The 22,956-nt window shown below is 39.4% G+C and overlaps 1 protein-coding gene across 4 annotated transcripts; it reads left to right on the top strand.

The window, feature by feature from the left end:
- The first annotated feature begins 1,970 nt into the window (after window positions 1-1,970).
- Window positions 1,971-22,956, top strand: atat1 (alpha tubulin acetyltransferase 1). Of its 4 annotated transcripts, XR_002596283.2 has the most exons (12): window positions 1,971-2,389; window positions 2,855-2,915; window positions 5,236-5,327; window positions 5,724-5,781; window positions 5,914-6,027; window positions 6,119-6,220; window positions 7,424-7,472; window positions 7,942-7,987; window positions 10,770-10,844; window positions 11,385-11,598; window positions 17,281-17,366; window positions 19,420-22,956. XR_002596283.2 is itself a non-coding variant. In XM_022207250.2 (11 exons), the coding sequence occupies exons 1-11, from the start codon at window positions 2,298-2,300 to the stop codon at window positions 19,518-19,520; spliced, it is 1,044 nt and encodes a 347-aa protein (XP_022062942.1). In that variant the 5' UTR covers window positions 1,971-2,297; the 3' UTR covers window positions 19,521-22,956. The 4 variants fall into 4 exon arrangements, 3 of the variants coding, with proteins under 3 accessions (XP_022062942.1, XP_022062943.1, XP_022062944.1); XM_022207250.2 differs by lacking the exon at window positions 7,942-7,987; XM_022207251.2 differs by lacking the exons at window positions 17,281-17,366; window positions 19,420-22,956 and adding an exon at window positions 16,659-16,939 and having other exon boundaries at window positions 1,973-2,389.

The following is a 22,956-nucleotide window of genomic DNA, read 5'->3' as shown; positions in this document are numbered from 1 at the left end:
CATCCTTAAATAAAACACGCCTTTAGGTGTGTAGTGTAGTGGGTTAGGGATGGGGTTAGTGCTTTTTTTTGTTGTTGTTGGCATAAACACCTCTATATCCTCATTAGGGTCATCGGGGGGTTGGAGTCTATCCCAGCTGACTTAGGGTGAAGGTTACCAGTCTGTTACAGGGCTACACATACAATCACACTCACATTCACACCTATAGGCAATTTAGAGTTGCATGTTTTTGGACCGTGGGAGGAAACCAGAGTACCTGGAGAAAACCCACACATGCACAGGGAGACCAGGCCCAAGCAGGGACACAAACCTGGGATCTTCTAGCTGCAAGGCACCGGTACCAACCACCGATCCAGTGTACAGCACTCTGAGAAGGCTGAGTTGAAGTATTCTATATACATCATTAATTAGTGATGATGCTCAGTGCGTGGCACAAGTGAGGTATAGTGATGTTTGTGCACCTGTCAGACTATAAACCTCTGGATGTCTGAGGACAAACAGCACCTATGTATGTAGACTGTAGACAAAACTATTTTAGTCATGTCAACAATAAAGCTATACATCCATGCATCCCTGTTTATGAAGTGTATTCAGATAAAACACATGTGGTCATATAATGCAGTCCTGTATTACGTGGCATTCTTGACAAGGTTTAGTAATTATTCTGTAATTAGTTTCTGCAAAGTTCTTGTTGATCCACTGATATGACTGAGAATAAGACGGTACAGTTCAAGTGTATCACAAACTACAGCTGTCAATAAATCAAGGCCTCTAAAAATTTAAATAAATTTATAAAGATCTTTGAAACTTCAAATTATATACATTGAATTATCTTCATATTAAAACATAAAGAGGCAGGGCTGTGTTGGTCAGGTCAGTCACAGACCAGCAGGTTCTGGACAGCACTCACTGATATGAAAATGATATTTTAAAGAGGCGTTCATTGATATGAAAATAATATATATAAGAGGCGCTCACTGATATGAAAATAATATATGTAAGAGGCACTCATTACCCTTTCCCTCAGATTTCTCCCCTCAACACCAAGTCATTGAAAACGGGACTATGAGTGTAAATAAAAATTTCTCTGAAAGCATAGACATGAAAAAAGCTCTGAAAATTCTAATTTTGTTTTCACTTACTGATTCTTTTTTCAATGACAAACTGTATTTTCAAAGAAAAATATTTTTTTTCAATGACAAATTTTATTTTCAATGACAAATTATTTTTTCAGTGACAACCTATACTGTTTCTGTTTCAGCTCCATAATAATACATATAACAGCAGCGATGTGACAAAATATCAAACTGTAGCTAATGAATTGTGACTGTTTAGGAGCTCACCTGTCTGAGGTAAACAAAGCACACAGGGTGATCTGCTGCTGATGGGTCCTTCCTCCATGTTCGGATCGTTTATCGTTAAAACTCATTCATGAAGTTACTATCGCTCTTTGCGTAAAAGCGCGCAGCCCCTTTCTTTGGCGATACTCGTGGACTACCACTGTCTGATGCTGCAGGTTTGTAATCAACTACAAAGAAATAGTCCTAGATAGCTGGAAACAAAGCTGTCATTCTGTGTGACAATCTGATGTTAAAGAGTTGTAAGTTTACAGAGCCATAATTTGTAAAATGAATTTGTACGTTGAACCAGTTTACTGACGTGTGGTTTTGGGCTCAGCATGCCTCGCTCACCCAACAACCTCTCTTGGTGTTTCAGCCCTCTGGTCATTTGTAGACAGTGCTGCTGTCATAGGAACTTAAAGCGCTCTACGACCATTTTACCGTAACACCAAAACAAGCTGCTCCTTGACAATTCGGACAAAATTATGTAAGGGCCTAAAAGTTGGCTAGTGATAAAATTGTCATCTTACATATATTAACCTTTATCGTCTCGTTATGATTTTTTTTGGGAAGATGTTAATTAACGTCACAGAAGCTCTGTCTGTGTCTATCGGATTGACACCACCGTCTTTTACTCCCATTACGGTTTGTGTTTCCGGGAGTGACACGCAACCTCGGAGACACAATGAAGCTGCAAAGACAATATAATTAGCAAGTGCCTTTTTCTGCCACTCACACCGAGCATTATTTAGTGTCATGCAAATTGTGTCAGTGCAATGTTGAAGTGCTGCTGTCTTCTTTCAGTCAGCTAACCGATGTCTATTGCGCCAGCGAGCCAGCTTTATAGGTGAGATAGCAAACTGCCAGTGCACCGTTATCTAGCCTGCTAGCTGAGCACCATTGGGATTGGCTGTTAATCTTTTGCTACATATCATAGCTGTCCAGCTAATTTGTACAATGGAGTTTCCTTTTGATATTAACCAAATATTCTCAGAGAGGGTCTCCATCTTGGACCAGACCCTTGTTGCAGGCCGCAGATCAGCAGAAAGGTAAGTCAAAAGATCAAGTTTTCTTTTCTCTTTGTTGCCAGTGGAAGTGTTACATTTTACATTTTGTTTCCCAACACAAAGTATCTTCTCCGGATCTCTACAGAGAAGCCAACTTTACTCTCCATTAAGAAATACGTTCATTTAAGCGCCTTGTTGTCATCGCCCGTAGAAACATAATGAGACATCAGTCAGGGAGTGACTTCAGTGTGCCTCACACTAACTTTACTGTTCCATCGTGCGTAAAGCAGAAAGCTGGGAAACACCCTGGCAGCATCACTCAGACTGAACTATCACACAGGCTAAGTCACGTCCACGTTGAGCTGTGAGAAGAAGGTGTGGTGTCTAAAGTAAACTGAAAACAAACAAACAAACAAAAAAACCAAAACACTCTCTTTGCTTTTTGACAATGATGATCATCCACTGCTTAACTGATCCTATTCTGCTCTTCTGTGACTGTGTTTACAGGCCTGATCTTCAAGCCCATATAGCCACAGTTATTGATGAACTTGGCAGAGCCTCAGCAAAGGTGAGTCTGTTTTGGTGTGGGAATCAGTGTTTTTTTTTTTTTTTTTGTTTAGTTTTTGACTAGTTGTTTATTGTTGAGTGTAAAGAATCATGTTTAAGTTATATGGAGCCACATAGATGAAGAAATCTGTGTTCTTGTTTAGCTAAAACCCCCAATACTGTTAATCTGTCGCAACTAGTCATCATGTCATAAAAGCTAACTCCTGCTGATAAATTTTGCATCTGCCCATTTTGTGAAGTGGATGCCGTTGCAGTCAAGTTTACCCCCAAAAACTTTCAGTGGAATTAAGCTTATGGGTGTTTTGGTCGCTTCATCATCACTTCAGATGAAGACTCCAAAGCAATTCCTGTGCTGATTTTGTGTTGTAATATATGACAGCAAGCAGGATTATGTTAAAAAATACCCACACCTATAATACCTTATCTATTGGGAGATACGTAGTGACTATGAATATACTGTGTGACATTAAGTGCACACAAAACCATGACTCCAGCTGGTATAGTTGTGAGCTTGTGCGATATTTGCTCACATTTGTTTAACTATAGTGATTATTCAGTTGGAATCATAATTAGGCTGTCTTTTTTCATGCATGATTATCTGCTGTCTAGAACTAGTGTCATTGTCTGTGCTGTCACTGGTTCCTCTGTTCTACAAGTGTGCTTGGATTATGATAACTAATTCTAAAAATTCTTTGTAAAAAGTCTTTTCAGGCATACCATACATGTCATGGCTGAGCTGTACCTGCTGTCACAGTTTTATGTCTCTGCGACAAGCGACTGTGATCTTGTATATAGATGAAATGCTGACACCTTTGGCAGAGTGATGATACAACAAAATAAACTACAAAAACTTCAAACTGGAACAGGTTTTTCTTTGATGAGGAAAATAAGCCCGTTGTGTCTTTACATCTTCTTTTGTCCAAATAATGAGCAAAAATCTAAAGCCATTCACATTAAAATCTTCAAAAACAAATACCCATCTCAATTTGACAAAAAAAATCCAATCTGTGATTGTATAATATTTATAAACTTTAACTAGTTACAATGAAACAACATAGAGAAGCCTAGAGAATCACTGTCAGTCATAGCCTTTGCACTGTCTGTCTCATAGTCTCTGGTTCTAGGTTCATGTAGATTTGGTGTTACTGGATGTACTGCAGACACAGCAGCAGCAGTATTGTCTCTGTAGTGGATGTTCTCTCTGGCACACATCATATAGTTAAGCAATCACGTGTGGCTTGACCAGAAAAAAAAAATAGAGAGGGGGGAAAATAAAAGCAGCTCTGATCATTTAGTTCAAAGAGCCGTTTCTATGAGCCATTTTGTTCTCGACCGACACATCGCTATTAGTCTGCAGGAGTCTGAAACGTTTGAATACGCTCATCCCTTTCCTGCACACCTGCCTCATGAAATAAAAGTGCAAAGAGTTCATTTGATTCCATTATTATGTAACTTTGATTTAGTAAAGGGGTGATGATGATGGAGACATTCCTCCAATATATCCCAGGAACCACATCTTAGCGGTTCATATCCCCAAATTCATAGAAATGTAAAAATTTTGTGCCAATTAGGAGTGCCATCTTTTTCTGTTTGTTCGACAAAAATTTAGAAAAAGTGTATTTATCCTGTAAAACCAAGTTTGGGGCACAGATAGAGGATTGGAGATAACTGAAGTGAAAAGAGCTAAGATGGAGGTTGGTCACTTTGGCCACACGATTGTACATTCTGTTCTAAATTATACAGGGAGGTAATGAAGAGAAGATAATACGGGAAAAATATGATCTTTCTTACATACTTTTACTTTTCAGCAGAGGGCATCCTGACAATAAGGAGTAACAATAGAGGCCGAGAGGTTACAAATGAATTATCTAATTTTCTTTACTTCATGGATTTTAGCAGACCTGGAATTTTAAAAGTGACACTCCAAATCTGTTTCCTACTTATTTCCAACAATTAATGAAAAACATGGTTTATCTTTTGTAAATGTTCTATGTGTAAAGGCAGTATATAATGGACAAAATGTCAGAAAAAATGGAGCATAATCTGAAAACATAGACTAATTAGTGATGTTTTACACTGAAGTACAAACAAGTAAAACATATATTTTATATGATTCCAAACTAGAAAATATATAGCACGGTATATCAGTCAACTCTTTTGAAGTCAAGATTGAAGCTCTGTCAGCTGGCAGTGGCGACTGGGTTGAAGTAAATCATGCTCAAAGCACAAACACCTGTAATATCTACAGGTGTTTGTGCTTTGAGATGACAAAATAGTGGGATTTGTCCATGTTTAATAATGTTTGTGCTTTTTCCCGTCAGGCCCAACAGCTTACAGCACCGATAACGAGTGCTTCCAAGCTGCAGTCTCAGAGGCATCAGCTCTACCTGCTGAAGGATGGAGAGAGCAGCGGGTACTTTTCACATCCTTCCCTCAGCTCTCAGTCATTACACACACACACACACACACACACACACACACACACACACACACACACACACACACACACACACACACACACACACACACACACACACACACACACACTCACTCACACTCTTATCTGACTGAACTGGTACTCTTCACCTGGACCTGCTCAGCTCACCAGCACTGAGTCAGTCATACTGAAAAACATCTACTGAAGTATTGAGACAATCAACACACTGTGTTTCATCCTGATGGCATGACTCAAATGACCCAAATGACCCAGATGGAGAAGTTGGTTGATAGTTGTCCTACTCATTCTGCTTCCTCCGCGCCCCTCATCATGCAAACTTAGTCACTCACCTCTCCTTTCTTTCAAATACAGAGGGCGTGGTGTGGTCGTGGGATTTCTGAAAGTTGGCTACAAGAAGTTATTTCTGCTTGTGAGTCACTGATTTTCTAAAATTCTCACCTAATTTATGTCTAGCCCAGCTATCATTCCATGTGCTTTGTTGATGTTATGTCTATTTGAACCTCCCGTGTCAACTGTTCATCTGCTTGCTGTGTTCCCACAGGACCGTGGAGGTGTGCATATAGAGGCAGAGCCCCTGTGTGTCCTGGATTTCTACATAGCAGAGAACTTGCAGCGACATGGCTATGGGCTTGAGCTGTTTGATTTCATGTTGCAGGTGAAGCATTCTTCTCAAATGACTAGAAACCGTTATGTCCATGTGTCTTTTAGCTTTCAGTAACTTCATGTTTTTTCTTTCTCTGTTGCAGCACAAGAATTTAGAGCCAGTGTTGATGGCTTATGACAGGCCCTCACCTAAATTCCTGTCTTTTTTGGCAAAGCATTACTGCCTGACACAGAGTGTTCCTCAGGTATGGGCTGGGCTTTATTGTCACATTTGTATGTAAATGGTTTGTTCTCTTCTATCGACTGCATGCTGTACATAAACAAGTCTGTCTCTCTTCCACCTTTAGCAATGAGATCTTAGATTAGTTTTCCTCTGGGAACCAAAGAAATTGGTCCATAATTTGATGTGTGACTTTCAGGATGGCTGTTCCACTTTTTGCTGTTGTATTTAGACACCAGCTCCTCCCTCTGGTTTGTAGTTAATTCTGGTTGTTATTTTAGCCTTCTAAGTCATTATTACAAATGAAACATTTGTTTAGAAGCATATCTGTCATTTTTTTGTTGACAAGACGAGATGTCCAAATTCCACATATGTGCAGAGGTCGCATTAACAATGCTCACACATGTAATACTGTATCTTAACCTGATCTAATAATGAGATGTAGTGGTTTCTGGACTGATGTTAAATTAGGGTTTGGGGCTAGCCCTAACACACACATTGGTGGGTATTAACATGAACTGCATTTCAATGCATCAAATGTATTTCTTTACTTCTTTACTTATTTGGAACATATACAGTGGCCCCTCGTTGATTGTGGGGTTATGTTCCAGACCCACCCGCGAACTATTGTGCTGCAGTGCAACATGGGACTTCAGGGTGTTGGGGGTTTAAATGTCATTATTTTGGTTTATGTTAGTGTAACACTTTATTAGTGTTTGCATTTAATTGTGTTTTTCAGGTTTAGGGATTAGTCAGCCTCTGTCCAGCTGAAGGCAGTTCCACTGAACTGCTTCTTGTAATCTGCATTCACACAGCTGTCATCTAGTCTTTGTGCGCGCTGCCAAAAGCAGGTACAAGAAATATTCAGAAACCTCTACCTAGCCCCAAGGGTCAGCCACTTCTAGCTAACATACCGATCTCTAAATGATTCAGGGAGATGCAGCGGAAATATCCAACCTATAATTGTACTTTTTAAAATAGAAAGAGGTTCCATGCTCAATTTATTATTGAGGTGTCAGACCACGTTGAGTTGGGGGATCAAATAATGGCAGGAGCTAATGGCTTTCCTGTTTTGTGCCTGCTTTCATGATGTTGATACGATGTGGAGTTTGTTGTTATGCCCCTACAGCTGCAACAAAAAGGCAGGGGAAATGAAGCTGAACACAAACAGTTACGGACTAATCATGAACACTTCTAGTGATCTTGTCTTTTTCATTATTCTGTGCAGGTCAATAACTTTGTGGTGTTTGAGGGCTTCTTCTTCTCCAACAGATCAGGTAAGTTTTCCCCTATTCTATTATACCACTGCTATTGTTTTGGTTTTTGTTGCTGTGAGAGGGCTTATGTCATTGTTTTTCTTCTCTGTGGTAACATGAGCTATGAGGTGTGGTCAAATGGGCACTGGAACATGACATCCTCACCGGCTGAACCAGTGCCTGTTGGCATTCTTGGTATTCCTGTATCAATGCTGGATCTGCTTGCTGTTGTTTTGAAAAGCCACATGCTTGTATAGTTTCATGTTATCAAGTTCAGTTACATAACATTTTGCATGTGACAACATTGAAGTGAACGTTTGCTTTTTGGCTTCATAACAAATTTATGTTTTTTGTTACATAAGTCTATGTGGAAGAAAAAAATTCATCCTCATTAGAAATTGGATAAGTTTCAATGGGTCACTCAACCCAAAGGAGTGCTGTTATGCTTTTATTCCAGTTCCAAAATTTTTGTTTCACTAAACTCTCCCAGGCTTACCCTCCTCTCCTCTGACGGATCAGGGGATGTACGGCTTTTTGTAAGGACTTCTCTATCTTTTTTCTTTTCCCATACATCTCCAGCATCTTGCCCCCTTTCCTTTGTCCCATTATTACCTCCATATTATATATTGCCCTTAGTGTCACTTATTTTCTTTCTCTTCATTATTTTAGCCAGTTTCTGTCCTTCTGTTCCACTTCCTCACTTATATTTACCTATATACTTACAATATATGTCATGCATTGTTTATCGTGTCATATATTGAAAATGCCGTTCTGAGTGTCAGAGGACTGCCGTATCCACAGAGCCACAACTCCGCCTGACTGACAGGGAAATACCTGCCTGCTTTGTGAACCTCCAGTGTCTCTCAGTTTGTTAAAAGCCTGTTAAAGGTGCTTTGTGTGACACTGGACCATCAACAAAACACATTAATGTGATGAGTCTGTACAATAACACTGTGGTTAAGAGGATTGGTAGCCTCTTTGGGTTATGTGTATGTGTGCCAATCAGCTGGGTGTTCTTTATAGTGCCAGATAGAAAGAGTTGGCATTCTTCCCACACAATGTATGCAGAGTCTATCTGCAGCTTGCAGCCCAGACAACAGGCTAATAAAAGGTACAAATCTGCCCTGTAGGGAGAGACACACACCCACAGTTTCATTGTTTAATTAGCACTGGAATAGAAGATTAGAATATTAGTAGCAGAAAACTTTACAGATTTTATGAAAGCATAGAAAATATGTCACTGTGTTTTCACTTTTTCTAGGTTTTTAGCATGTTTTATTTCACATACAACTCAATATCGCTAAAGAGAGCTCAAGTCTCGACATCACCTTTTCTGCTGTCCCACTGGCTGCTGTAGCTTACTACAAACCCTGTTTAGGGTTTCAGAAAAATCTCCAAGATAACTAAACTACTTTCCCTGGGTTTACTGCTCAGAGTCAAAAATGAAAAAGAAATCATTGACAAGTTGTTGCTGTTAGAATAACAAACATTCATGATTTTAACTAAAATGATTCTTGGCATACACCTTACTTTTGCTAAAATGATGTTTGACCTCAAAAAATACCCAGAAACACAACAGTTTGCATCGGTCTTTTTGGGTTTAATGAAAATATATTCAACCAATAAACTACATTGAGTTAGGGGAATTAGGTGTTCTACAGTCAAATGTGTTTTAAGTAACAGTCTAAGATAGGGTAGGGGATTGAAATCCTGAATGAAAGATGAAGAAAAATCAAACCACCCAGCAAATTTGATTAAACTACCCAAATTTTACCTTGATAGTTAGTTTTAAATCAACTAACACAGACATTGCACACAATATTAGGTTGATGCAATTACCTACATTACTTTGTCAACTGGACCCATTTAAGTATTTTTTGGAACTTAAGTTGTTTATCTAAACCAGTAAATTAAATTTTCATCTTGCAGCACTGAATTTAATTAAGTGGAAGGAACAAGTCCCTTGAATGACTATTTCGAGTGATTTTACAATAATTCATATAAAGCATTGATTGCTTTTTTATTGCTCTTTGTGTTGGCCTTTTTGTACCAGCCTGTATTAGGTGTGTCATGTGTGTGGAGTGTTTCTTGTACTGCTTAGTAGGCGTGCATGTACTGCACTTGGCTCAACGTAGCCAAAACACAAAGGCAAGTGGTGGAAAAGCTGAAATGTCCCTTTTTGAGGAGCATAGGAACCAGTAACAAGGTGACAGGAAGCAAGTGAATGTTTGCGACATGTTGTAAATGTAAGAAATATTTACGCTAACAATATGAGTCATGTCAAACTGAAGCTACCAATCGTTTTAACCAGAGTGTCAAATTTCATGGAGGTGCCTTGAATTTGACAAAGATGATTTTGAACGGCATCTTCAGGCTCAAAATATACTTCAAAACAGAATTTAAATATTGGATTGTGGTTATTGTAGTCTGCTGAAGTAGCTGTGAACAAAACAAGTAAGTTTGCATGGCTGAATAAAATAATGGAATTTATGTAGTCTTGGAAAGTGTTCTTATTGACAGTCCACTTTTCGTTTTGCTCATGTTCATAAACCTGACCTAAGTTCCCAGATATGTCAGTACCAATATCCTAATTCTGTTTAAGGTGGATTCTCCCTTTAAAACTTCACAACCAGTCTTCCAGCGTCACCTTGGTATATTGTTACTGTATTGCCAGAGGAAGCACAATTGAAATGTACAGACGGATGTCAAATTAATGAAGTTTTGGGCCACCGCCTGCCAACAGAACACTTTCAGTGCTCCTTGGCATTTATTCTTCAAGTCTCTGGAACTCTACTGAAGGGATGGAACTTAATTGTTCTCAATGATAGTCCCTCATTTGGTGTTTTGGGTGATGAGGGTGGGAACACGAACAAATAAAATCTTAAAAAGATGTTGAATTGTGTTGAGATATGGTGACAGCCATAGCACATAATTCACATCATTTTCATACTTATCAAAACATTCATTGACCCCATGTGCCCTATGAATGGGGACATTGTCATTCTCAAAGAAATCACTGCCATCATAATAGAAACGTTTTATCGTAGAACAAAATTCATCACTACGAACAAGTTTGTATTGGTTTGCAGTGATCTGTCCTCTTTAGTGGACAACTGGACACAAAGTATGCCAGCAAAAGGCCCCCCATACCATAACAGAGCCACCAGGTCACCTCACTGTAAGGGTTCAAGTTTTTCCTTAAATTAGTCTCGGGCTTCTAAAGGACAAAATGTAGGGCTATGTTACAAGGAGAGGGAGAGAAAGAGACAATGTAATCTTCTGTTTTTGTCCTCGTTCTGAATATGTTCTCCTCCACAGTGGCCCAGTTGAGAAAGGTTCCCCTAAAAAAACCGGACGGAGAGATCAAACCCTACTCTCTCATGGAGAGAGAAGGTAAACTGTCATTTGCCTTGGCCATAAGAACTGATAAAGTCTGTGTAAAGGGAATTCAGAAATTTTAGTGTTTCTAAATAAATTATACATGCCAAAAAATTATTGCCCAAAATGAGATGCGCTTATTGCATGAGCCCAGATTCACTAATTGTGTAACCTGTACCTGAGTTGAATTAGGTGAGCCACTTTCCCCATGGGCATCAAGAGTTATGCAAAATGCTTGTTTTACATTTTCTATTTTTAATTTGTTGACCGTACTGTGGCATGAAAGCTTATTTATTGTCAAAAAGCCTAATTACATTGACCATGATTTAGTGTTGAAAAGCAATAGGAAGTTTAAGTGGAAGGGAGGTAAGGGGGTGAATACTTTTTATCGGTGCTGTAAATTTGGAATAAACCTTTCCCCTAGTGGGTTTTGCAAAAAACTTCCAATAATTATCGATTATCAACTGGAGTTAAACATTTTGTCACAATAACTTTTAATTTATTTCAGGTTTGCATCTAATTAGAATTACTATATAGATTTTTTTTCCTGTCCAGTGGTGCGTCAGGAACAGAGAACTCTCCCATGGCCATTTGCTCCTCCTCACTCCCCCCAGCGATTGGTATCCTCCCAGTGCTCCCACTCCCCCAGCATGAGATCCTCCCCCAGCAGGGCGCCCCCTCAAGTTCTCCTGCCTTCTTCCCCTGGGGGCAGCAGGAACCAAAGCCCACAGTCACCTCTCATAGATCGCTGCAGGGAAAGACGCAGCAGGTAAGAACTGACACACACCTTACCCTTTCCTTCTGACCACTTTATAGGCCATTAAATGCAATCTATATACAGGTCATCTTACCAATAAATGAGAGAGTCTCTGTCTGTATGCATCTGTGCCTGTTCATGGTTTTTCTCAAAATCCATTTACATTTTGAAATCTGTGTGTGAGTGTAGAATGTCGTCTTTGACTTTACCAAACAGCTATATGCTAATAGCATCACACAGTAAAATGAGCCATACTGTGTCATCGCTGATGGAGAGGCTGTGAGTCATTTACATAGTTGACACAGCAGCAATAACCTAAATAATTATTTACATCATCTGACATGCCACTGTGATCAGACATGGACTTATTAACCGGAATTCTTTTCTACAAGGAAACAGCCGAGATGCACAGATTAACAGTATCTACTGTGAGATCACCAGGAATAAGCAGTTGGATCCAGTACGAACCTAGCATTTTGTATTTTCAGCAAATATCCTTTCCTTCAGAGTGAACACAATTTTTTTCTGGTGTATCACCCCAGTAAGTCACATACATCAGACTGTGCTTAGGAGCATATAGACTCAAGGAATGACCTACACACCTTACTAATCTACCTCACCTGCAGTTTTTCACAACTAACTGTCACTAATATCCATTTCCGCCAATTCCCTACAATCCAATTCAATTTTATTTATATAGCCCCAGTTACAATTCAGATTGTCTGAAGACACTTTACAGAACCCATATGCTACCACGTATTTATATTCTTGTACATATCAGTCCGCTTTACCTATTTACAGTACCAGTCAAAGTTTGGACCCACCTTCTCATTCAAAGGTTTTATTTATTTTAATTATTTTCTACATTGTAGGTAAATTCTGAAGACATCAAAACTATGAATGAACACTTACGGAATTATGTCGTGAACAAAAAAAGTTAAATCAGAATATGTTTTATATTTTACATTCTTTAAAGTAGCACCTTTGCTTTGATTACTGCTTTGCACTCTCTTGGTAGGGCTGCATAGTGGTGTAGTGGTTAGCACTTTTGCCTTGCAGCAACAAGATCCCGGGGTGGGCCTGGGATCTTTCTGCATGGAGTTTGCATGTTCTCCCTGTGCATGCGTGGGCTTTCTCCGGGTACTCCGGCTTCCTCCCACAGTCCAAAAATATGCTGAGGTTAATTGATTACTCCAAATTGCCCATAGGTGTGAATGTGTGTGCTTGTGTGTCTGTATATGTAGCCCTGCGACAGACTGGCGACCTGTCCAGGGTGTCCTCTGCCTTCCCCCGAGTCAGCTGGGATAGGCTCCAGCACCCCCCGCGACCCTAGTGAGGATAAAGCGGTGTATAGAGAATGGATGGACACTCTTGGTATTCTCTCGATGAGCTTCATGAGGTAGTCACCTGAAATGGTTTTCCAACAGTCTTAATGGAGATCCCAGAGATGCTGAGCACTTGTTGGCCCTTTTGCCTTCACTTTGCAACTCATCCCAAGCCATCTCAACTGGTTTCAGGTCAGGTGATTGTGGAGGCCAGGTCATCTGACACACCACTCCATTATTGTCCTTCTTGGTCAGATAGCCTTTACACAGCCTGGAGGTGTGTTTGGGGTCATTCTCCTGTTGAAAAATAAATGATGGTCCAGCTAAACGCAAACCGGATGGGATGGGATGGCATGTGGCTACAGGATGCTGTGGTAGCCATGCTGGTTCAGTGTGCCTTCAATTTTAAATAAATCCCCAACAGTGTCACCAGCAAAGCACCCTCACCCCATCACACCTCCTCCTCCATGCTTCACGGTGAGAACCATGCATGTAGAGACCATCCGCTCACTTTCTCTGGGTCTCACAAAGACATAGTGAGTGGAACCAAAGATCTCAAATTTGAAATCATCAGACCAAAGTACAGATTTCCACTGGTCCTTGTGTTTCTTGGCCCAAACAATTCTCTTCTTCTTGTTGTTCATCCTCAGTAGTGGCCTTTTTTGGTTTAAAAGCAGACCTGATTCACGCAGTCTCTTTTGAACAGTGTGGGGAATATTCATTTCAACCTATCTATCAAACAATCATGTTTTAATTCTATCTTTAGTTATGATCCATTTAATCATAAATCATCATTTAATCACATCATGTAACCAATTATATATCAGTGTGCTTGCAACTTGTATTAACCCCATAATCAAATATATTAGAGTGCTAATGAAAATGTTTAAGTTTCAACTTCTAACCTAAAGGAACATGTTGACCTAAGGTAAATACTTCATGCTCTATTTAGCAAAAAAGCCCTGCGTTTTCATCTGACCTTTAAGAAGAGCACTGAGGGGAAAATTACTCGCATTCCATCCTCGCCTCATCTTGACAAGTTGACACAAAAATAAGACACAGGCTGACGGTTTTGACAGAAAAAGGTACAACACCCATTAAACCGGATGGAGCACCTTGAAGAAAAGGGGGGCTTCTGTGGTTTCAGAGATGTGCTGAGTGTCACATACGCACAGAGGCCAATGAAGGGGCAGAAGGTTCAAACAAAGGCCAACAGCTCAAACATGAATAAAAGTTAAATTATTACCCCATAAACAATCTTAAGGAATTAAGAATGAAATTATAATGATCATGAGAAAAAACACTTAAAGGAAACTGGAATCAGCAATGTATCAAATCAATAGTAAATTGGGGATAGGCATAGAAATCTTATGTTAACCTACTAGGATCCTGAATCAAATTAGGGATAGAATCAGGATAATCTGCCTTATATAAATAATTAAATTATTGATATTGTTAATACCATTATTAAATATAGATCTAATAAGCTGAATCAATAAAACTCAAAGCTCAGCATAAATTGAGCAAGAAGCTGAGCACATATTTTCTGCAGAGAGCTAAGGTTTAGTCTGTGCAGAGCTCACAGGAAGCCACACCTCAGGCAGGCACATACACACACATGCAAAGTACTCTCAATACAGGGTGAAGACGACTCGGATTGGACGAAGACTGAAGACATCCGGCAGTGTGACCAATCAGACAACAACACCTTCTTAGTTAAAAACTCATGTAATAGTTTAGAATCCACTCTCTGTTGCGAACAGCTGCATGCAGAGGAATATTGTCTTAGTCTAGTCAATCTGCTGTCAGCTAGAACAACAGGGAGTCTGCATGCATGCATGCATTTCTGTACTATCCAATGTGCTTTTACTAAATATTCTTAAATGAATATTTTGACTCTGAGTCATCCTTGTCTCCGAGTGTTATTCCTCATTAACAGTACCAAAGAATCCGTCCTAACAACAGTTGATGCTGAGATCTGTCTGCTACTTGTACTTAGGTGGGCTGAAGAATTTATGTGGGCTGTAATCAGAGGTGCTGTTAATTTGTGGTTTCTGAGGCTGGTAATTTGGTTGAACTTATCCTCTGCAGCAGAGGTGACTCTTCGTCAGTTTCATCATAACGTTTGATGGTTTTTGTGACTGCACTTGGGGATACATTGAAAGTTCTTGAAACTCTCTGGATGTACTGACCTTTAGTTCTTCAAGTAAAGATGGACTGTTGTTTCTCATCACTGAGTGGAGTGGTTGTTGTCATACTGTGGATTACAACAGCAGTCAAAAAGAGCTATCCACTGTTCACTAAGGTAGTTGCTAGAGGTACGGACCTGTACTTTCCATTTGCCAATCAGATACGCGAGATCTGGTCACGTGACTCCCGGTAGACGCTGGAGGTACGGACCCGTAGCATCGGTACTACAGGTACGGACCCTAAACCTGACCCTAACACTAACCCTAACCTTAACCTTTGCTTACCTTTCAACAGTTTGCAGTGATTAGCAGCTTCTTGACTCGCGAGACTCGCGTACGGGTCTGTATCTGTCTGGAAAATGGAAAGTGCCGTATCCGTAGGCCACAGGCTACTGGTACAGGTCCGTATCTGTAGACACTACCGTTCACTAACCCTACCTCTGCACAACATAACATATGGTCTCAAACACATTAAGAAGGCAAGTAATTCCACAAATTGACTCTTGACCATGCACAGCTGTTAATTCAAAACCATTTCAGGTGACTACCTCATGAAGCTGACTGAGAGAATACCAAGACAAAGCAGGAGTCAAAGGAAAATCATGTTTTGCTACTTTACGGAATCTGTAATATAAAACATATTCTGGTTTGTTTCACACTTTTTGTTTACTACATGATTCCCTGTGTGTTCTTTCATAATTTTAATGTCTTCAACATTAATCTACAATGTAGAAAATAATTGAAATGATTAAAAACCATTGAATGAGAAGGTGTGTCCAAACTTTTGACTGGTATTGTAGTATATTGTTTATATTACTGTGCATATCAGTCTGTTATTTGTACATGAGGAGAAAGTTGTGCACTTTTATTATACTTTGTATGATGACAGTAAAAACAGATTCTGACTACCTGACTAATTGCAGTAACAACTGCAGTAGTGCCGTTACTACAAGCGGGGACTTACAGTTGCATGCAAAGTATTAGGGAAACAGCTGGTATTGGAGAAGCTACTTGGGAAGTGTAGGTAAATAGGATCCCAAAATAAAGCATCACAACATTGTAGCTACCCGCAGAGAAATGTAGCAAACTAAGGTACACCAGCCTAACAGAAGTACTTCACAACATCAGAAACATTTTTTTAAGAATTGTATTAATTTGGAGTTTAATTTGATTAATTTGCTGCATACACACAGTGAAAAACATCTAACTAGCTAGTAGTTGTTTGGCAAGCAGTTTGCTGGTGTTTGCAGACTGCTCTACGGATTTATAAGTGATGTAACAGTTGTAGAAGTGCTACTGCATGACCTCTATGCATTTATGTGTGTGTGGCAGTGGCATCATGTAGTGATTCGTAGTTTTATTTCAGACCTCACTGAGCCTAACCCTACACTCTGTTCTGGTTGTTGGTTCCTGTTGACTGATAAACACTGTCTCTTTCTTTCTCTCTTCTTTTCCCTTCATTTTTGATCACCCATTCCACACCATTCATCTTCTGTTGCCCCTTTGATTAACTCTGTCTTCTGTTTTCACTGTCGTCATTGTGTGGTAATATAAATAGTTCTCTTAGTAGATCTCAGCTGGGCTTCCATTGACCAACCTCTGACTGGCACTGCTGTTCTTTCCCATTAAAGGAATAACTGTAGTGTCTTAGCTCAATAAATGGCCTGTTACTGGAGAAAGGGAGTCTACTGTTAGAATGAAAATTTGACTGAAACAAAGACAAAATTACAAGCTCTCTTAGGACTTTTAGTCATTGTCCGTCCAGCAGCGGGTAACATGATGGCTTGTCTCATCTGCTTGCCTTTTTTAGAACCCATTAAACTATCTGCCACAAAACTGCACACGTGAGATTGCCTTTTGTCATATAACTGTCACACACATAAATGAAGATCAACCAAATAAACTGATTGGTATTAGGTGAGGCTGTATCTTCAAGGTCTTTTCCCCATTTTTCTTATTTTATGCATTTGATTTTATTGATACTCCATGTGTGCATTTTTTATGTTTGTTGTATTTTAAATTGTGCAGATATGTTATTTGTTCCTTTTGTTTCTTTCTGTTCTCTTTTGGTTTTTGCTTCCAACCCTCATGCACTCCTGTCCTCTCTATTTTTACCCTGCTCTGTATCTTTTTGGTTTTCTTCTCATCCTTCTTGCTGGCTCTTGCCATTTCTCTGGTAGCCAACAGGGTCTGGCTGCTAGGTGTAGCCTGTACAGTCGAAATATGGACAACAGAGCTGTTGGACCGCTGGACAGACCTTTGCCAGGTAATGTTTTGTGAAGATGTTAATGGCATTTAAAAACCGTTGTTAGACTCATGCAGGGACCATATCATTTTGGAATTACTGAGCTCTGTTTGTGTGACAAAATAATCTTCATAACTTCAAGACCACTCACAAGCTTTGTCAGAGCTTTCAACCACATAATCAGTCACTTGTGGAAAGTTAGTCAAATAATTAGTATCTGTACAGTATATGGCAGACAGTTGTTTTTTCTGAGTAAGACTAAGATGTGGCAAAATTTTCAAAAAGTGAGTGGACCTGTAATCAAAATATGTGCTTCACATACTGACCTTAAAGTGTTGAAGAAATTTCCATGTTTATATATTAAGCAAAATCATCAATCTGCAGCATTAACATACCAACCTTCAAAACCAACTGTAGTGCAGCCATTCATTTAGTGTATATTATTACTATACATTTTATTATGCATTTTTAGGAGTACCACTGTGTAATGTCCAAATTAAAATTGCAGCTGTTCTTCTGAATTCTATAATTCGAATAGTTCACTTTAGAATGAAGCTGCTGTCATTATCCACTTTTACAGTAGTAAAAACCCCAGTAAGGTTGTTTGGACACTCAATAAATCTGCCTTCCTATACTGATTTATTTCACTCACACTCATGCAAGTTATTTTCTAATCTTGCCACAACCTGGATTACACTAAAAAAATGAAATGATAGGTACCAGCTGTTTACATCACACTTTGAGCATTGTTTATTATACATTTGTACAGTATGTCAGCTGTGAACCACTTTTGCTTGGTGTTCTATCAAGCGACGTTTCACTTGATATTACATTCATAAAATAAACTGAATCAAATTTATTATGTTAAATTGGACATTGAACTTATGCTGCCACGCTTACCAAATAGTTTGAAGCACTATGGTTTGGAAAACTATGATTTTTCTTGTAGCCCAGTAACACTTTCAGAGTGGTTTCACCTGTCATACATGCTCGATGCATGTTCAAATATTGGCCGTATATGCAAAAAAAAACGTAATTTCATTAATTTTTTCCAGCTAAAGTATGCCTCTGACTGGCACCATGCTCTATAGTTTTAAAGCTCCTATTGGTGCCAATCACAGGAAAAACATGTAGCCTGTTGAAAAATAAAGGTTTTATTATTTGTGGAATATTGGAGTAGACAAAATTATTGACATTTTTTGGACAATTTACACCATCATATAACGGGTTTGTATTGTTCTGTCAAAGCATGGTCGTTACATTAAAGATCATATGTACATATCAATGAGCCTACAAGAATTCAATTCTCTAGCTACAATATTTCTCAAGTTATGGCACTTCAAACATTGCTCCACGGATTGGCGTGAGGAAAACAATACAAAAAATTGACATGACACCACATTCTTTTAAGAATTTTTATGCCAAAAACTAATGTTACCTATGACCCCAGATTTTACACGTGGCCAACTCAATCAGTATTCATACCATCCTGCGAAACCAAGCCAAAGTATACCTCACTCCATGGAGCCAGCAACCTCACTCAGCAATACAGCGCACCTTACTGCACTGCAAAAACTGCTTAGAAACAACATGACATGACAGTAATCCCAAGGCATTGATCGAGCCTCCAAGCTGTGAGGCACAGTGGTTCAACATTATGTTGCCACCTTCACAGTATAGGTGGCATTGTGAAGAATGTCAGGTAACTGCTGTCGGGAGTAGGCCAAAACTACAGCAATTCAATGTGAGAGGGTTGTTGAAGGCTCCCTGAAATAATCGTCCTAAGCTACACAATTTAAAGGCAATGCTACCAAATACTGACTAGTGTATGTAAACTTTTGACCCATCTAAAATGTAAAAAAAAAGAAATGAAAGCTAAAATAAACTGTTCTCTCCACTAATATTTCATAATTCTTAAATTGAATTAATGATCCCCACTGACCAAGGCAGCGAGTGTGTTTCAGTCGCATGTGTCTGCACGTAAACTTATTAGAAGAAATTCTTTATTCAAATGTTTGTCTCTGCCTTCATTATTCACTCTTCAATCCTCTGTACTGTCATGCTGCTCACACAGGTGCCAACTTCTCTCACTTTCATGTCTGCATCCAAGAAGGATGGCATCGGCCGCTGAACCTCCATAGACTGCAGAGAGATGCATATGGCTACAGATTCTGAAGCCTGTGGTGTTGAAGAGGAGATTGAGGTGTTAGACAGTCTGCAAAGTCTAGCAGGAGGCACCCAGAGACCTCAGTTGGAGGAGGAGAGTGACAGAGACAAGGCTGGTCATGGACCGTAGAAATGAACTGCTCAGTCGATACAACAGAAACAGGAATACAGAATCACCCGACCTTGGTGATCAGGAGGCAGCTGATTGTCAACATTGAGATATTCAGTTCAATTTTATTTATATAGCACCAATTACAGTTCATATTGTCTCAAGACACTTTACAGAACCCATATGCCTGCTGCAAAAAACACTTTTTTTCCTCCGTTGCATTGATATAGGGATTTCTTGGTGAAGTGCTGAGAACTCTGAATGCTCAGGGCTATATTCAGTTCCCAAACTCTGTTGATAGAAAAAGGTGCTCCCAGTTTTTCTGGTTTATAAGAGGGGTAGTGTAATGTCTGTCTTGGCTGGTGCCCATCTGTTCGTCTTATCTGGTTAACCAAACTGGTGATAGCCAAATATGGAGCTGCTTCACTTCAGTAGCCATCAGATAACCAGCAGCCTCTAAACCACTTGGAAACTTGGGTATAAACAGCAGATTTTGTTCTGTCGAAAATGCTTGACCACTTCTTGTCTTGTCTTTTTCTCATTTGAACAACCAATGCATTAAGCTTACAAGGTTTCAGTTAGGTTAACAAAGAGGCACAGAAAAAGTAAACCAAGACACTACATTCAATATCCATCACGATCTGAGCAAAGAAAAACAGGTTTTCTATTCTCTCTCTGCTCTTTCACCTGGCCTCTGTCCTCTGGCAGGTTCAGAAAAGTCTTGAAGCTTGGCCTTCAATCAAAATTAAATGTTTTTCCAAATCTAAGACATTAACAGTGTCCATCACTTGATGCAGTGACTGTTCAGGTGTAAAAATAGGATAACTGTGGTTTATTTCAACCTGCTGTATGTCCCATTCATGTGATTGTTGTATCTCTTTACGTCATTCTGACTTTGCAATCTGTACCTCTGTTGTAGCGATTATGGAAAACAAAATGATGTGTGTGGATTAACCTGCCACAAAAGAGTGGCGGGTTAATCCACACGCATCATTTTCTTTGCAGTAGTTTTTGCAAATGGCTCATTTCTGTCAGACTTGAGATACACACATTTAAAGTGGTTCATGTAAAAATCAGAACTTTTGGAAAGCTTTAAGTAGTTTGCACTTTTTGGACCAGTATACACTGATTTGTATAACTCCCCATTTCCCAGAATATCTACAACAGCGGTACAATTAAACAAAACATGAACATAAACGCATAATTGAATTAGCCTCTGCCCTCAGCCTTTTGCTATGGTAAGCAGAAGGCTAAATTATTAGCATTAGTCACTGTGGCCTCTCATCACCAGCTTGGAGATAAACCTACTACACAACCGAAGCGACCTCTATACAGGACACAGGAGAATGAAGTTTACTGTTCATCTGTCTAGGAGAAGAACTGCAAGCTCGGAACAGTTTCTGGACACGAGTACAGTTTTATGGATACACTTCACTGATCCTGACACGTGTTTTATTGCTTTTATTGTCACTGTTTTAGCCTCTCTGTTTCCTTTTTTGAGGTTATGCGACAGTGAGTGAGTTGTTGAAAATCTTTGATAAGCAATTTCTCCTGCAGCATTTTCTGATGATGAATTAGTTCCATCTGAAAGAACGTGCACTCACATCTGCCTTTGTAGAACACCCAGATGGAATGCTCTCTTCCTGAAATTACTCATAACTATACTAAGTCTTTCAATGTGTTCTAGATTGTCTAAGACCTAAATTACAACATGCTGGAAGGTTAGTAGGGAATTTTTGTTCAGTGATACCAAAAAAATACTGCATACCCCAGGAGAACACACCAGGTAAAGATAAACCAGAAATATTCTTTAAAGGTCCTTTTTTTCCTTTTCTTTACTCAGCTGCTTTCATCACATTGGCTCAATGCAACAACATAAATGTACTTGAACCATTTGTATGATTTATCTGTTGTTGGAGAGAGTCTGGAAATACAGTCAGTTGGTCATGACAGCTGACTTTTTAACCCCACCTTTGATAGTGTGGTATGACTTTGAATCATACTAAGATTTTTGCCCAGAGTGGGAATATTTGCTCCATTTTTTTGTAATCGGATGGTTAAATTGCCCTCTGCCTATTTATAAGTGAAGTTTAGTTGGTATGACAGTTGTGGGACTGGTAAGTAGCTTAAGTTATTTTCTGTTTGGATCAGTTAGTCACAATTCAGATGTAACAAAAAGTGGTTTTGTCAACATAACTGGTACACAGCCACAAAATGATCTACTACATGTATCATGAAATCATAGTACCAATGAAAGCTGTCAGCTGTGTGGAGTAATTCTCTTTCAGCGTATTGGGGTAGAGGCACACATCTCTGAGGGACATGCGAGGGGTGATTGATAAGTTTTGAGCCTGACCAAGAAAAAAGTAAATTTAAACAATCTTTTATTTCTCAACATAATCCCCTTGCAAGTCCACACATTTCTTCCAGCGTCTCTGTAGTGCCTTGATCTCATAGAAGGTCTTATCCTGCTCCTGTAGGAAGTTGTTTACCGCAGCTATGATGTCATCGTTTGTGGCATAGTGGGTCCCAGCAAGGTGCCGTTTCATGTTTGGGAAAAGATGAAAGTCAGACGGAGCCAAATCTGGGGAATAAGGTGGATGCTGCACGAGTTCAAAGCCACATTCGTGAATGGCAGCCATGGCGACAACTGACTTGTGAACCAAAGCATTGTCCTGGTGGAACAGGACACCACGTCTGAGCATTCCACGGCACTTTTCTTTAATTTTCTCCCTCAGTTGGTGTACCAGGGAAGCATAATATTGCCCACTGATGGTCAATTGATGGATCACAGCACGGTCACCAATTTGGTCCATTTTGCTTGAATGACCGACCTCACTCTACTCGGGTATCATACATGCATGAATACACGCATTGCGTTCAAAATTGAACTCAAACTCTTCTGACATGTTGCTCTCTCAGAGAACAAAAGGTTTTCATTAACAAAGTGTCTTTTCTTGGTCAGGCTCAGAACTTATCAATTACCCCTCGTAGCTACAACCTGTTTCGAATGGTGACGCAGCATCTGGTTATGTGAGAAAATATTTTTGTTTGCATTCCAAATTAACTGACTCTGTAACTTGAATTCAAAAGCATAAAGCTGCTGCTTATCAGATGTCAACATCTGTGTGTTTTACCCATAATCCCTTTTGGGGTCATTTCCTTGAGTTGAATCTGCAGTGGACATCTTGTATAAAATAACAAAAATGAATCTGGGATTTGCAGGTGTTATGTATTAACCAAACAGTGTCAACGGAGGAAATGCACAACATTTTGCATTAACTGTGCATTGTACTTATATAATCATATAATAATAAAATGTGTTTTGCATCAGTA

Source organism: Acanthochromis polyacanthus, chromosome 11, assembly GCF_021347895.1.
Source record: "Acanthochromis polyacanthus isolate Apoly-LR-REF ecotype Palm Island chromosome 11, KAUST_Apoly_ChrSc, whole genome shotgun sequence".
Classification (NCBI taxonomy): domain Eukaryota; kingdom Metazoa; phylum Chordata; class Actinopteri; family Pomacentridae; genus Acanthochromis; species Acanthochromis polyacanthus.
Note: the sequence above shows the minus strand (reverse complement) of the source record. Positions and strands in the feature narration are given on the sequence as shown.

Excerpts from the sequence above, each read along its gene's own strand:
- atat1 (XM_022207250.2), top strand. The coding sequence starts at position 2,298 with ATGGAGTTTCCTTTTGATATTAACCAAATATTCTCAGAGAGGGTCTCC. Across the intron at positions 5,328-5,723 it reads AAGGATGGAGAGAGCAGCGG|AGGGCGTGGTGTGGTCGTGG; the intron begins GTACTTTTCACA and ends TTTCAAATACAG. Across the intron at positions 17,367-19,419 it reads GCTGGACAGACCTTTGCCAG|GTGCCAACTTCTCTCACTTT; the intron begins GTAATGTTTTGT and ends CTGCTCACACAG.